Here is a 14,743-nt window from a genome sequence, read left to right on the forward strand (position 1 = left end):
GATAAAAGATAATTCAGTTGGAGAACTGTTGAGTATAATATTGAAATATCAAAAAATGTAAGTGCCAGAATTAATTTCCTCTATTAGAATTATTTCAGACATTACAACTGACACAATGGATTTCTGTATTTCAGACCAGAAACATGTTTACAGCAACTGTATGCTGCAAGCAAAATAAGGGTTATAGAACTTTTAAAGTTTGATCTTGTTCTGTTCTCTGTTTCATGATGGGTACAACTTTGTTTGTGTAACTACTCTTTCATGTAGATAAGCAGCTGTAGCTGTCTACAATGTTAGTCGGTTTTAGACTAGGGCAAATCATGCTAGTCTGGTTTAACTGTGTTCTAATCTATTCTGAGCAATAAATGTTTTGCTTCCAACTGCTTTGTCTCTCAGTGAATTTACTGAAGATGGACTGAGGCTTGTTCTCATACCTGGAAAGATTTTGTCCAACTAAGAATCTCTGGAACTTCTTTGTTAACATCACATTACTAAATTAAAACTGGAGCAAACTGGAGCAAAAATGGTACTGGGTCAGGACAGAAACAAGAAATTGTGCACATTTCTTGGAATCCTGTCATAAATAAAAAATCTGATGTGCAGTGCAGGGAAGTAGATAATTAAGCCAAACACTGACAGGTCTAAGTCAGTGGCAGTGGCTTAAACTCCATAGCCATTTTATATAACATTGAAAAGTTTGTCATAAAAATGGTAGCAGACTGGTGCAGCGAGTACTGTTGCCTTCTCACTGCACTTGGCTTTCCTGTTCATTTCCTAAACAGAATGCCTTCTGTGTAGTATCTACATACCTTAGCTGTGTTTGTTGAGTTTTTTTGTTGCAGTTTCCACCCACATCCCAAAGACATGATGTGGATGACACGCACACCTTGTAATGAATTGTCATTCCATCTGGGATCATTTTTGCTGCCCTACTCCTATTGAGTTGTTGGAATAATGTCTCACTCCATGTTGCTTTGAAATAGATAAAGAATGTATCACAGAATGAATGACATGGTCAAATGAATGCAATGTTACCTATGGTGAGGTTCCCAGAGAAGACATACTGAAACTCAGAAAAGACAGAGACCAATGCCATAACAACATTCATTGTGTAAAAGCATCTGGTTCAAAAAGTTACTTTAAAGTATGCTGTTACAGATAAAAAGATTACAATACTTCAAAGAAATTTCTGCAACTTATTCTTTTTTTCACTACAGTAGCATCTGCAAAGAAAAGTTTTCCTGAGGAAGGTTCACAAAAAACAGTTAAAATCAAGAATGACTGGAAAAGATGGAAGCCAGTTCTAATTAAAGTTATAAAGGTACATTTTTGACTGCCTGGATGAAAAAACAGTCAAGAAGTAGCACAGACTGAGAAGATCAAGCAGTCTGCATCTGACACAAATGTGTTATGTTTCAGTGTAAAAAATTAGATGGAGCCCACTGCAAAACTATCAGCCAAACAGGGAACAATAAACATGCATTCATACCACACTAATAATGCAATTATGACACTAGGCTGAACTCTCTGAGCAGCTATTCTGAATAAAGAAAACACAGACCTAGTAAAACAGTTTTCAGACTCTAGAGAATTATATTTCTCTTTTGTTTTACTTGTGGTGCATATGGCAGATAGTCCATGCATATCTGACCCAATAGAATGAGACACCTGATAAAAGGATGCATTTTAATATACAAATCCTAAATCCACAGAAATGTCCAGAAAGTAATCTGCAGCCAGAACAGACAGTTCTTTTATTTTTTTTCTGAAAATAAGTGTTTTATATACAGTACAACTGTTTGAAACAAATATGGACCAGCTCAGTGTGGCTGCCATTACTAATAGAAAAAAAAATACATTACTGGCTTTCGTAAACAACTTCACAGAAACATATTTGTTATCCTGCAGGCACTGCAGCCTGGTGTCTAATTTGCCATCAAGACCAATGTTGGCATCTCAATGAAAAAAAAAAAGTCATGTCTTGGCTTCTTGTTTGTTCAACAAACAGTGGTAATTTCATAACTTCATTTGGTACCCTTCTGTTATTAAGAAACAGGTTGTTTATTTTTTATTTTCAATGACAAACAGTTCCACAAAGTGCAGTTGTGTGAACCTGAAGACTCTTACAGTAGTTATTTGTCAGTCACATGGTCCCATTCAACCGATCACTTCACTAGTCTGTTTGCTAGCTTAGTTTTTTTAACAGTGAAGCATTCCATCCTATTATGTCTGTTCCTATGAAGCAGTCATATGATGACACATTACTTACAGACAGGCAGAGTAAACAAAACACAAACACATATGAGTCTGACATGGTACATCTATGCTTGCATGAAATAAAATTAATATTTACATATATTTAAGTAGTTGCAAATACTTTCTTTTTACAAACATTAGTCACTATATTATAAAACTATTCTCTAGATATACAGGATTGCACAAAATACAGTAACAGATGATGCCTCTGATATTTACATGGTTAATAAATGCTAAAATAGCACCTCTTACACAAGTTAAAAAGTGGGAGAAGCCCCACCCAGGACAACATTTCATTATGTCTCTTAACTACCAGAAGGATTCAGCTCCTAGTTGTGAGGAACATATTGCCAGTGTGATGTGAAGCCTCTGTAAGTATGTCACACAGCTGCACCTAAAACAAAGAGCCACAATGCTTCATCGATTGATTCTGGAATGGTAGAAGACCCAGCAGGTTTTGAAAATCTTTTCACAATATTTCCATTCACAGCTGTAACAAATTAATTGATCAATTAATTAACTAAAGCTCAGTACAAGAATACTACTTAAGCAAACTAGCATAAAATATATGCACATATGTCTGTGCTTTCATACAATGTAAACACCAACTAAAAAAAGAAGTTATGTACTCACCATAACATTCCATGTGTGTTGTCCATCGTGCCTTCATTCTTACTAGGTTGGGTTCAGATCCTATATGCGGATCTGACTTGGCCTTATATACAAGCTCAAGGTCTTCCACTAGCTCGTGGCTAAACTCTATCCCATCATGCACTTTTATACTACACTGAATAGAAATCTGAGTGGGAAAACCCCCAGAATAAATCTAAATATAGATCTAGTTCTTCCTTTGGGAGAAAAGCTCTATGTACCGAGGTGTCTGTTAGACACCTCAGAACACAATCCTGTGAGATGGATCAGCAAGAACATTTGAATGTTCTCTTGGATTCTCACCTTTTGTAGGAGGTCTCTTACCTAGAAAAAAGATTCCTGACACTTTGAAAAAAACTCTACAAAGATAAGTAAGTCATCTAAATATGGAAAAAGTTGGCTAACCAGTAGCCTGCAATGGGCTATCAAAGGAGGTAGACACCGTGAGCATTCTTGGAGCAGTTAAAGCCCAAAGGGTAATGTGATAATGTGATCCATGTATGCAAAACCTTAAGAAACTCCTAAAATTTGGACAACTAAGAATGTGATGATATGCATCTTTAAAACCTAACGCTACTAGAAAACTCAAATGGGGAAGAAGGGGTACCAGGTTGTGACATGAAAGCAAACTGAACTTGGGCACTATCACAAACTGGTTTAGTAAAGAAAGAACTAGAACTGGTCTCCAAGAATTTTCTTTCTTTCTTTGGCAATGAAAACATTTTTCAGTAAAATCCTTTCCCTAACTGAGGAGAAGGATCACCTTCTATTAACCCCTGAGACAGCATATGATGTAATACAGGAGGAAAGAGAAGAGCTTGGTCTGGTGGCTGAGGAAGAATTCTCTGAAAAGGAGGAATTTCCTCCCACTGCCATCTGTATCCTACATGGATCACATTCAGAACATATCTGTATGAAACAGTCTGTTGCAAAATAGAGAGAGAAAGGGAGATTCTGACTTTCTGTGAGGGATAAGGGATGGCCACCATGGAAAGAGTGGAAATGTCTATTATGGAGTTGATGTGACTTATTTGACTACCCTTGGTTCTGGAGATTTCTGCTTTCTTTTTGGAAACTCTGTGTCGTTGCTTTTTAAATGTTTGCTTACCAGCATTCTGCTAAGAGTGTTTATTTTATTTTTTGCCAAAATTAGAGAAGGGAGCAGAGAATCCATTTGAAACCATAAAGGGGGAGGGGTTGAAACAATCTGAGATATTCCCTGAATCAGCTTGCCTCATTATATTTTTTGCTATCCTTTGCAACAAATGGTCCAAAAATTACATCTCTAACGGGGAATTCAAAATTTAATTTTGGTATCTTATTGGCGGTTTTGAGAATACAGCCAAGTAAACCTGCTTAAAACAGTGCAACCCTAGAAGTTGCATCTAGAGAGTAATAAACACATTCTAAATAATAGGCAGTGCTTTGAGAAACAGAAGAAAAGTACAGTTGTGTAAAATCTTACCATAACAGTAGATGTCCTTCTCTTCACTGTTGTAGTATTCATTACATTAGGGATCCCCTTCCAAGAGTGTCCTGACATCCAGACAGTATACCAAAGCCTTTAGGCTGCTTTAAAGTAAGCAGTATGTCACAAATACACTCCTTGCATAGCATAGGGCATAAACGTGATGTCTGGACATACCATCCTCAGAACTGAGAGCCCCAGGAGGAATGCCAGTCCAAGGGAAAGAAAAGGTAATCAGTACTTCCAGAAAAGAAATGGACCAGGGGGTGGAGGGAGTGAATACTGCAACAGTGAAGAAAAGGGCATCGACCATTATAAGATTTTATACAATTGTACTACGCCCTTCCATTTCACTGTAGCAGTATTCATTACATTAGGGAGACTGCCAAAGCTCAGCAAGAAACTTGGGAGGAGGAAGGGCTAGCAGTGCCCTCTAGGATGCCATGAAGGATGGCCCTAGCAAAACCAGCTCTAGCTCTGGAGATTCCATCCAAATTGTAATGCTTGATAGACGTATGCACAGAAGTCTGAGTAGTTGCCTCAAGAATAGAATTGGTATCCAAGCTCTTGAAAAAAAGCACCAGAAAAAGCCACAGGCCTAGTAGAATAAGGAAGGCACTTACTATGAAAGGAATAACAAAAAGAAATTGCTTTTGAGATCCAAGAAGAAATAGTTTTCTTGGATATAGCTAATCCCAAGGACTTGGGAATTAAGGAAACAGAGATGATCAGACTTTCTACTAGTCTTAGTCTTAGCCAAATAAAATCTCAGTTGCCTATGCACATCCAACATGTACAGCACCTTCTCAACGGCAGACTGTGGAGAAGGGAAAAATTGGGTAAATGAATAGACTGATTAAGGAGCAACTCATTCATCATTTTGGGTATAAAAGAAGGATTAGTACACAAGGACACCCTGTCCTTATGAAACATCAAAAAAGGAGAGCAAGACATAAGAGTTTGAAGTTCAGATACCCATACGGCAGAAGTAAGGGCTAACAAAAGAACAGTCTGTCCAAGAGCGATGTTGCAAGGAAGCTGAAGCTGCAGGCTCAAAAGGAGCCTTAGTCAATTTTTCCAAAACAAAATTAAGATCCCAGGGAAGAGGAACAGGCTTTCTGGGAAGCCTAATATGAAGTTTAGCCTCAAATCTAGAAGCTAAAGGAGGAGATAAAGGCAGGCAAGCAGAGGCAGCTGATAAGTGGACCTTAACAGAAGTATAAGCCAATCCAGCATTGAGCAATTCACAAAGATAAGATAGAACCAAAGGAATATCCACAGAAAGTGGATCCAGGTTACAAGAAAGACACTAAGCAGAAAACCTCATCCATTCATTCCAGTATTGGGTCTCCTGGCCTTCTGCAGGACCCTACGCATGTCCTCAGAAAAAAGGTGTTTATCAAATCAAAATCCTATCACCCATAGCATCAGTTGAAGAGTGGACAGGTGGAGAAGGATAAGAGATCCCTTGTCCTGCATGAATAGGTCCACCTTGTGAGGTAACTTGTGATGACTGACCTTGGCTAAATGAGGAAGAAGAGGGAACCAATGCTGTCTCAGCCAAAAGGGAGTCACTAACAAGATTTTGGGAGCATCCTGTTGAATTTTGAACAGGAATTTTAGAATGAGGGGAAAGGGAGGAAAGCATAAAGAAATGCCCCCTGCCAAGAAAAATAGAGGGCATCCACCTTCCACACCAAAGGGTATGGGACTCTGGCACAAAACAGAGGAAGTTGTCTACTCAGAGGGAAGGCAAACTAATCTATTTGAGGAGTACCCCGCTGGTGGACAATGCCCAGAAACACATTCCGGTAAAGCATCCATTCATGGGATTGAGTTAGAACTTGCTCAGAGTGTCTGCCACAATGTTTTGACCTGAGGGAATGTAAACTGCCTGAAGAGTCACTTGATTCTGGACAGCAGGATCCCACACCAAGAGTGCCAACTTGCAAAGAAGATAAGATCTTGCCACCCCTTGTTTACATACCACATCACTGTGGTATTGTCTGTAAATAACTTGAGAATTCCTGGGGAGAAAAACATATGAAAATTGTGAAGCATCAGCAGAAGACCTCTCATCTCTTTGACACTGATGTGCTCTTTCTGTTGAAGAGGTGACCACACCCCCTGCACCTTTAGGAAGCCAAAAACTGCTCCCCATCTCATATCTGAAGTATCTGTGAACAGCTTCTTAGAGGGAAGAGGGGGATGAAAAGGGAGCCCTGGATTTAGAGACAGCTGCTGGATCTGCCACTGAAGTTCCTTCTTAAGACAAGGTAGAAGAGGAACTACAGATTCTAGGGGGTGTGCATGTTGAAGCCAAACTGACTTCATAAACCACTGAAACTTTCTTGTGAAGTTTGGCCAGAGGGACCATGGGGATGGTGGATGCCATGAATCCCAGAGCTCTCAGAAACTCCCTGCTGTAATAGAAGCTAGAGGAAGAAGAGTTTGAAAGAACAGAATGACTATCAAGGCCTTGGGAGGAGACAGGGATGCCAGCAGAGGCACCATCTGAGTCCTGCACCAGAAAAACATGGTCCCGAGAAGGAGTCAGAAAATACTTTTTGAAGATTATTGTGAACCTCGGGCTTTGCAGAATGGAAATGAAAAAATTAAGATTTTTGCAACAGGATCTCTGGAGAGGAAGCCTAAAACAGGAGGTCATCCAAGTAAGGAAATACTTGGAGCCCTGAATCCTACCAGAAGCAATCACAGGTGCAAGGCATTTGGTGAATACCCTTGGGGCAGTAGAAAGGCCAAAGGGCAAAGCAGAGAACTGAAAATGTCAGGAAACAACAGAGAAATGTAAAAACGTACTGAAAAGGGGATGGGTTGGGATATGGAGATAAGCATCCTTGAGATCCAGAGACACCATATAAACATGAGGAAGCAAAACAGGGAACACAGTCTGGAGGGACAAAATTTGAAAGGAGGACCCCTTCAGAAATGTGTTTAGATGTGAGAGGTCTAGAATTGGTGTCCAAGTACACTCTTTCCTGGGTACTAGAAGCATCCTTGAGTAAAACTCCCTCCCCCTTTGGGACACAAGCACCTCTTGAACAGTACACTGAGTCAAAAGGTTCTGAAGCACCTCTGGATAGAAGAAGAGCTGTTCCTGAGGGGGCTGAGGAATAACCATAAAAAGGGGGAAGGGATTACCAAACCATGGCAAATAATGGACAGGACCCAGGAATCCTGAGTAATCTGTAGCCAAGCATGAAGAGAGAGAGGCAAATAGAAAGAGGAAAGTGGTGGGAAGAATAGGATAGTCAGACAGCACTTGGTTGATCTGGCAAAGGAGACTTCTGAGGCATTAAAGTATGAGTAGCCTTAGCAGGAGGACACATTTTGCCACCATTTTTGCCCTTAGGAGGAGGGCATGATTGACTATGAACAAAGACTGCCTTATTGAGGTAGTTTCTCTGAAATTTAAGCACAGGAGTAACAAAAACATTTAAGTTCCTGTAAAGCCTTGCCCTTATCCTAAAGGGACTTAAACATATCAGCAGTAGCTTCACCAAACATGTGTTTATTATCAGGAGGGCCATCCATCAACTTAGCCATAATATCAGGCAAAGGTTGAAACTGAAACCAAGAATACCTCCTTAACAATGACCCAAAAGCAACAGCTCTAGAAGAAGCATCTGCTGCATCATAACTACACTTGATGGAATGATGAGCCACATGACTGGAAGTCCCTAACAGGGAAAGAGCAGAAATTTTACCCTCAGATTCTGCAAGATCATAAATAATCTGATAAGCCTGGAATAGGAAAGCCAGCAAGTACCTGGACATATGGGTCTGATAATTAACAGCCCTAAAAGCCAAAGTAACTGAGGGGTAAACCTCCTAACCTAGCCTTTCCATGGTTCTGCTGTCTTTATCAGAAGGCAGCAATTTGGCAGAAGGAAGCAACTGAGAGGGCTTGTTAGAGACTACAGACACTACTGAGGGGTCAGCAGAAGGACACGTGTACAAAAATTGCAGTCCTCAGGCACCATACAGAATCAGGTTTCTTGGGAGCATGGGTCTGAGAGTCTGCCGTGTTAGAAGCATTGGAAAATGCATCCAACAAGACAGCCAAAACAGGAGGAACAGCAGAAGGTTTAGGAGAATCCAGCTGCATCAACTCATAGTACCTTTTATGTACCTCAGAGACTTGAGCAAGAACGCCATCTTTCTGGAGATAGTGTCCCCAAAAGAAATCTCTTCAAAAGGCGTATCAGGACTAGCAGAGTCCTCTTCCTCTGATCCATAGTCCAAAGGAGAAGGAATCTGAGAAGAGTAGGCAAGGGATTCCTCATCTGAATCTGCCTCCCTCTGACCGAAATCCTGTAATCTGGGTCTTTTTAGTAGAGTAGAAGACCTGGGGGGGGGGGGGGGCTGGAACAGAAACTCCCTGAGGAGATTTCAGTGCCATCAAAGCACTAAACAAACCCTGAGTGAAGGTCTACATTCACTCTGTGGATCCTTAAGAGAAGGAGAAATATGCTTAGTCCTTCACTTTTTGTTCAATGGGACGTCTGCCTTATACAATTTGGAAGACTCTGAGCCAGAATGATATTCAATGATTGTAGTAGGGACTTCTTCTCAGACTAATATCTGAGAAACACCTCTAGGCCCTTCAGTAATAATCAGCAGTGGTTCTCTCTGAGCATCAGAAACAGACGTCTGCAATGCCTCCTCTGACGTGCTTAAAATTGGATCCCCGGCGGCCTCCAACTTGGTCGCAGCAGAGAAATCCAATGACAAAGCTGGGCGAACATCTCGGCATTCACTTGACTTGGGAGAGACTTTCCAGCTGAGGCTGAACAACAGAAGATTCCAGCCTAGGTGTCTTGGCTTTCTTCTTCAATGATGGCTGTCCCTCAAAGCAGGAAGTACCCTCCACCGTGTCTTTTGCAAGAAGCATAAGATGTTGATTTTCAAGATAAAGTGCCAAAGAAGATAATCTACTATGAAGGGTTTTAGATACAAAAGCCTGTCAAATGGAACAGGATGTATGGTCATGAGAGGCACCTAAGCAAAAAAGACACTGGTCATGATGGTCTTCCTGGGGAATCTATCTCCCACACTGGCATTTACCCTTCTTGGATGACATGAAACCTGACAAGGAAAATAAAAAAGATAAGTAAAAAAGAATCCCAACGGGGACTTATCTGTAATGTTTTGGTAAACTGGCAACAGAACAGGCATTCAGACCGACAATGAAGCAATGATGTTCAGACTGGCTGCAAAGAAGTTCTGAGAATGATTCGTCCAGACATCACCTTTATGCCCTATGCTAAGCAAGGAGCATATGTGTGACATACAGTGTAACTTAAAGCAACCAAAAGTCTTTGGTATAGTGGACAGACATTGGGACACCCTTGGCAGGGGATCCCTAATGTAATAAATACTGCAACAGTGAAATGGAAGATCATCTAAATTACACAATACAGATTTGTACTTGATCCCAAAACATTCCTCATACTTTAAACTGGTTTTAGAAAACATGGAACTTATATTAAGATACAATTATATTTACTTTCAGGGGGACTTATATCACCAAACAAACAGAGTGGCGATGGATTCATCGTGTGCCCCCATATACGTTAACATTATATTGTTATACGAGGAACAACAATGTGTACTCAAATCAGTATTTTACCAAAATATATTGGGGTACTACCATTTCTTGGATGATATATTTATAGTATGGGGTGGAACTAATGAAATGATATGAGAATTTATGAATTATGTAAACTGTAGTACACATTTTTTACAATTTACACATTAAATCAGTGTAGAGGAAATACATTATCTGGATGTCAAGTTGCAAAAAGACTATACAAACAAGGTTTATAGATCTAGTATATATAGAAAGGAATACTATTCTAATTCATATCTACACTATGAGAGTGACCATCCATACAACCTCAAAAAGAACATTATTAAGGGACAGATGATTAGAATAGCAAGAATGACATCTGATAAATCTGACTTCATGAAAGAAATAGACAATGCTCAAAAAATGTTTAGAGAAAGGGGGTATCCTGATGAATTGATCAATTCTATTAAGAAAGTTGTGGTGGAAGGATTGGGTACAACTTACCTACCCTTATTGACCAGTGGTGAGAGTACTGCAAATAAGAAGGTTATAAGTAACACTGAATGAATGAACATTGAATTACCATATTTGACATTGACATATCATACAGAAATGGGTTGGATAAAAAAGTGTATAAATGAGATTTGGGGTATGTTCAGTAGGATGCCAACAAGAGTGGACATGTTCCAAAAACCACTGAGATATAGTTTCAAAAGGAATATGAAAAAAATATATTGGAGAAGAAACAGAATGATGGTAGAGGTGGGACATGCCCCAAATCTGGTACTTTTAAATGTGGGAGGTGTGCCCAATGTTCATTTATATCTGGTACAAAGGAACTAGATATACCTAGTATTAGTTTTAAGATTAGTGGCAAGACATACTCTAGCTGTTATACAAAAGGGGTGGTGTACTTGGCATATTGTACAGCCTGTTGGGCATATTACATTGGAAAAACAGAACGTAATTTAAGATTACGCACATACGAACACATACGGGATATCAACAAAAAGAATGAAAATAACACCCTATACAGACACACGTTGAAATTCAAGGATACAGACTACAAATTTTGGGTGTTAGAAGAAGTTAGACACAATGAGAGAGGGGGTGACTGGGAGACACATTTGGAATTTCGAGAAATTATTTGGCAATTAAGACTGGATGCATGTTATAGTTCGGGCCTAAATGACCATATCTTCATCACCCCCGCTCTGAAATTGCTTTCTGCGGACCCAAAGAGATGCAAATAATGTAACCTAGGTAATTTACATAAGATGTAACACCACTTCCTATAACAATACAATTATAGACACCTAGATTTTTAGACACCCATGGTTTTAGTAGTTTTTAGTATTTATAATATCAAAACTGTTCAACTACAGGATTATTACATAATCATTTACAACAACAATCTCTTTCTTTCTTTCGGCTTATCCCAGTTAGGGGTCGCCACAGTGGAACTCCAGTCCGCTAATGTTTGGTAGTGGATTTTTATGTGCCGAGTAACCAGCCCTGATGCACAACCTTCAACGAAGGCACATCCATTCATGCATGCCTCCACACAGAAGACGCTCTAGCTGAGAATGGAATGGGATTGCTGTGAGGTGACAACACTACCGCAGCACCACTACCGCGGGAACAATGAACAACATAATCAACTTTTATCATATCCCACTAGTTAGGGGTATGTCAGATATTGACTAGTTTTTTATTTTGGGGTTCTTAACCTACTTTTAAAACGGATACATATTTATTCATTCATTGATGAGTTTATTGTAATTTACTTTATCAACTTATACATATATATATATATATATATATATATATATATATATATATATATATATATATATATATATTATTTAACATTTACACATTTTTAATGTATATAATATATATATATATATATATATATATATATATATATATATATATATATAAGCACAATATTTATCATTTTATTCAAGTTTTTTTGTCTTCATGAATACTTAGATTTTATCAGTTCACAGGGTTTTAGATACATACAAAATTAGATGCATGGTATTAGAATGCCTGTTTTCATCTCTACATAATTGTTGGGCAGTCATTTTTATGCCCAGGTTAATTCCAGTTCCTACTTGGCTGGTTAGTGAAAGTTTTTTTAAAAAAAAAATAAATATATATATATATATATATATAAATATATATATATATATATATATATATATATATATATATGCACAATATTTATAATTTTATTCAAGTTTTTTGGTCTTCATGAATACTTAGATTTTATCAGTTCACAGGGTTTTAGATACATACAAAATTAGATGCATGCTATTAGAATGCCTGTTTTCATTCCTACATAATTGTTGGACAGTCATTTTTATGTCCATGTTAATTCCAGTTCCTACTTGGCTGGTTAGTGATATATATAATACTACTATAACTTTTGTATATATATATATATATATATATATATATATATATATATATATATATATATATATATATACAATTTTTACAATTATTCATTTTTCTTGGAGTGCATTTATCGGGTTGAATAAACAACCTATCATGTATGTACAGATACAAGTATAGGTATAAAATTGTGCAGCATCTTATGAGTTAACATGCAATTGCACTATTATTTTGGGGCAACAAAGGGTTAACAGATTTTTTTTTTGAATCAACTGGTTGACCAGTAGAGTGCATGGTATTTATTTTATTCACTATATAAAGAATAAATGCTATTATGGCAGATTAATCTGATTAAGTCTTCTGGTAGGAGATGAAAGCCCTTAACCTGTCTATATATGTTCATACAAGTTAAATAAATTTGTTTTTTTTTGGAAATTGTTTTGCGGAATTATTTGAAGTAGAACTGTATTGGTTGTCTTCAGCAGTATAAGTGTATGGAGGACAGCCTTTATTGATACCTGGAACAGCGTTTTTGGTTTTTATCGGTTGGTGTTTGTGCTCGTGGATTACTACTTACTTCTCATACTTTCCCAATTATAAGAATAAATTTCAACATATGAGCCTGATAATTTAAAATTCTAAAAATCAAAGTTGGAGAAACACACATCTTTTTCCCCATTCTTATCAAAAGCTTACCCATCCTTAACAGAAGGAGAAGGGTTAGAATTAGCAAAATGTTTAGCAGAAGCTGGACTTATTAAAACTACTGGGTTAGGTCTGGGATTGGTGTGTAAAAACCTGAAAGACTGAAGAACTTTATAAAATCTGATTTCTTGGGGCAACAAACTGACTGTCAGGGAAGTCGCAGACTATGCCGAAAATATCTTCCAAGGCTGACAGAACTAGAGGGATAGGTGAAGGTTCTAAAAAATTCCAGTTATAACAAATGATGACATTTTCCTTAGGAGCTGACAAATGTCACTATGCCCCCCGGAAACATCTATTCATTCTGGAAATAGTCTCAGAGAAAGAGAATCCCTCAAAGCCAGAATCAGACACCACACTGTCTTCATAATCTAAATCAAAAACCTGAGGAGAAAACTGCATCTGTCCCTTCCCAGTCTTCTCCAGACTCCATTTCTTGAAACTCTTCTTGGAAGGAAGACTCCCTTTTTCTTTTAAAAGAAACTACCTTACAATAAAGGTCAAGAGCCTGCACCAGACACTGAGCCAAGCTCAATAAATTACTCCTGCCCAGAGTAACTGACACAGGAGAAGATAAACGTTTCTGTTTCAGTCTCTTTTTGACAAGTAACTTAGGAAAAAATAAACCGGTTATTGCCAGAAATAGTTTCCCCAAGGATGGGAACAACATTCTGACAAAGTAGGGGCACATTCACTAACCTTTCTCCCATGGCTGACAAGAGTGTCTCTCCCTTGACCACTGAGTGGACCCCAACAGCCCCAGAGGACATGGCTAACCCCTAGTCCATGGTGGCTGAATGGACTACACCAGAGGGTACTAAAGACAAAGGTAGTCTGATGAACTAGCTTTGGCCACAGCAGAGGCACCTATTGGCGACTGAAGCAAACTACCAGCCTGCTGTAGTAGAAAAGACTGCTTAACAATCTTTATATTTTTGTGGCTGGAGGAAGGGCCAGCAGAGGGACTGTTGCTTTGTTCCATGGGCAAGCAAAAATGATGCTTATTTCCTGGAGGAACTTAGCAGCAATAGTTGGTAAAACAGTAAGTAGAAAAAAAGTAACTTTCCCAGAAGAAAAATAATAAAAAATTACTTTAAACATTTCCCACCTTTTAATAACTGTTTACCACAAAAGTAAAAACATTTAAAATCACATAAAAGTCATGAGGCAGTCAGGAAAACTGCTTTATCCTAGCTTAAAAGTATATGTTTCTCAGAAAAAGTAATTGTTCACAAGTAAAAAAACTAATGTAGAGGGTTTTTTCCCCAAATGGAACTTGTCTATCCAACAACAGAACAGCATTATCTGACTTTCAGTCCTCGAAAGTCTGCAGAGGAACACTTTTCTCCATGGCAGAAAAGGTCTGAAGGGCTTGGCACCCAAATATGACTGTTTAGTTGGTTCATCTCCATCTCACTAATGGTCTGGGTGCGTGGAAGGTACCCTGAAGCTTTGAAAACAGGCCAACTGTTATACAGTATCCTACGCAGGATATAACCCATAGGTAGTTCAATGAAGGTAACATTTAGACAGTTTAGAGCAAAATGCTGTGGAACAACACCATGAAGTCATGCTGTTTTAACAAGCTCAACAATTTCAAACCTTTAATGTATAAAGACCTGTGAACAGTGTGAAGTTCATGAGTACAAAATGACTGGATCTGAGAT

At 38.5% G+C, this 14,743-nt stretch overlaps 1 protein-coding gene across 4 annotated transcripts in view; it reads right to left on the reverse strand.

Moving 5' to 3' along the window:
• Positions 1-1,726: 1,726 nt before the first annotated feature.
• Positions 1,727-14,743, reverse strand: part of PLEKHG4B (pleckstrin homology and RhoGEF domain containing G4B) — a 960,241-nt gene continuing 947,224 nt past the window's right edge. For all 4 annotated transcript variants that reach the window (XM_044065125.1, XM_044065124.1, XM_044065120.1 and 1 more), the window contains one exon: positions 1,727-2,746. In XM_044065125.1, coding sequence (XP_043921060.1) covers positions 2,741-2,746 — 6 coding nt within the window. In that variant the 3' untranslated portion in view covers positions 1,727-2,740. The remainder of the gene's footprint in view (positions 2,747-14,743) is intronic.

The sequence above is a fragment of the Protopterus annectens genome, chromosome 3.part0 (genome assembly GCF_019279795.1).
Source record: "Protopterus annectens isolate FY-2018-M chromosome 3.part0, PAN1.0, whole genome shotgun sequence".
NCBI lineage: Eukaryota > Metazoa > Chordata > Ceratodontiformes > Protopteridae > Protopterus > Protopterus annectens.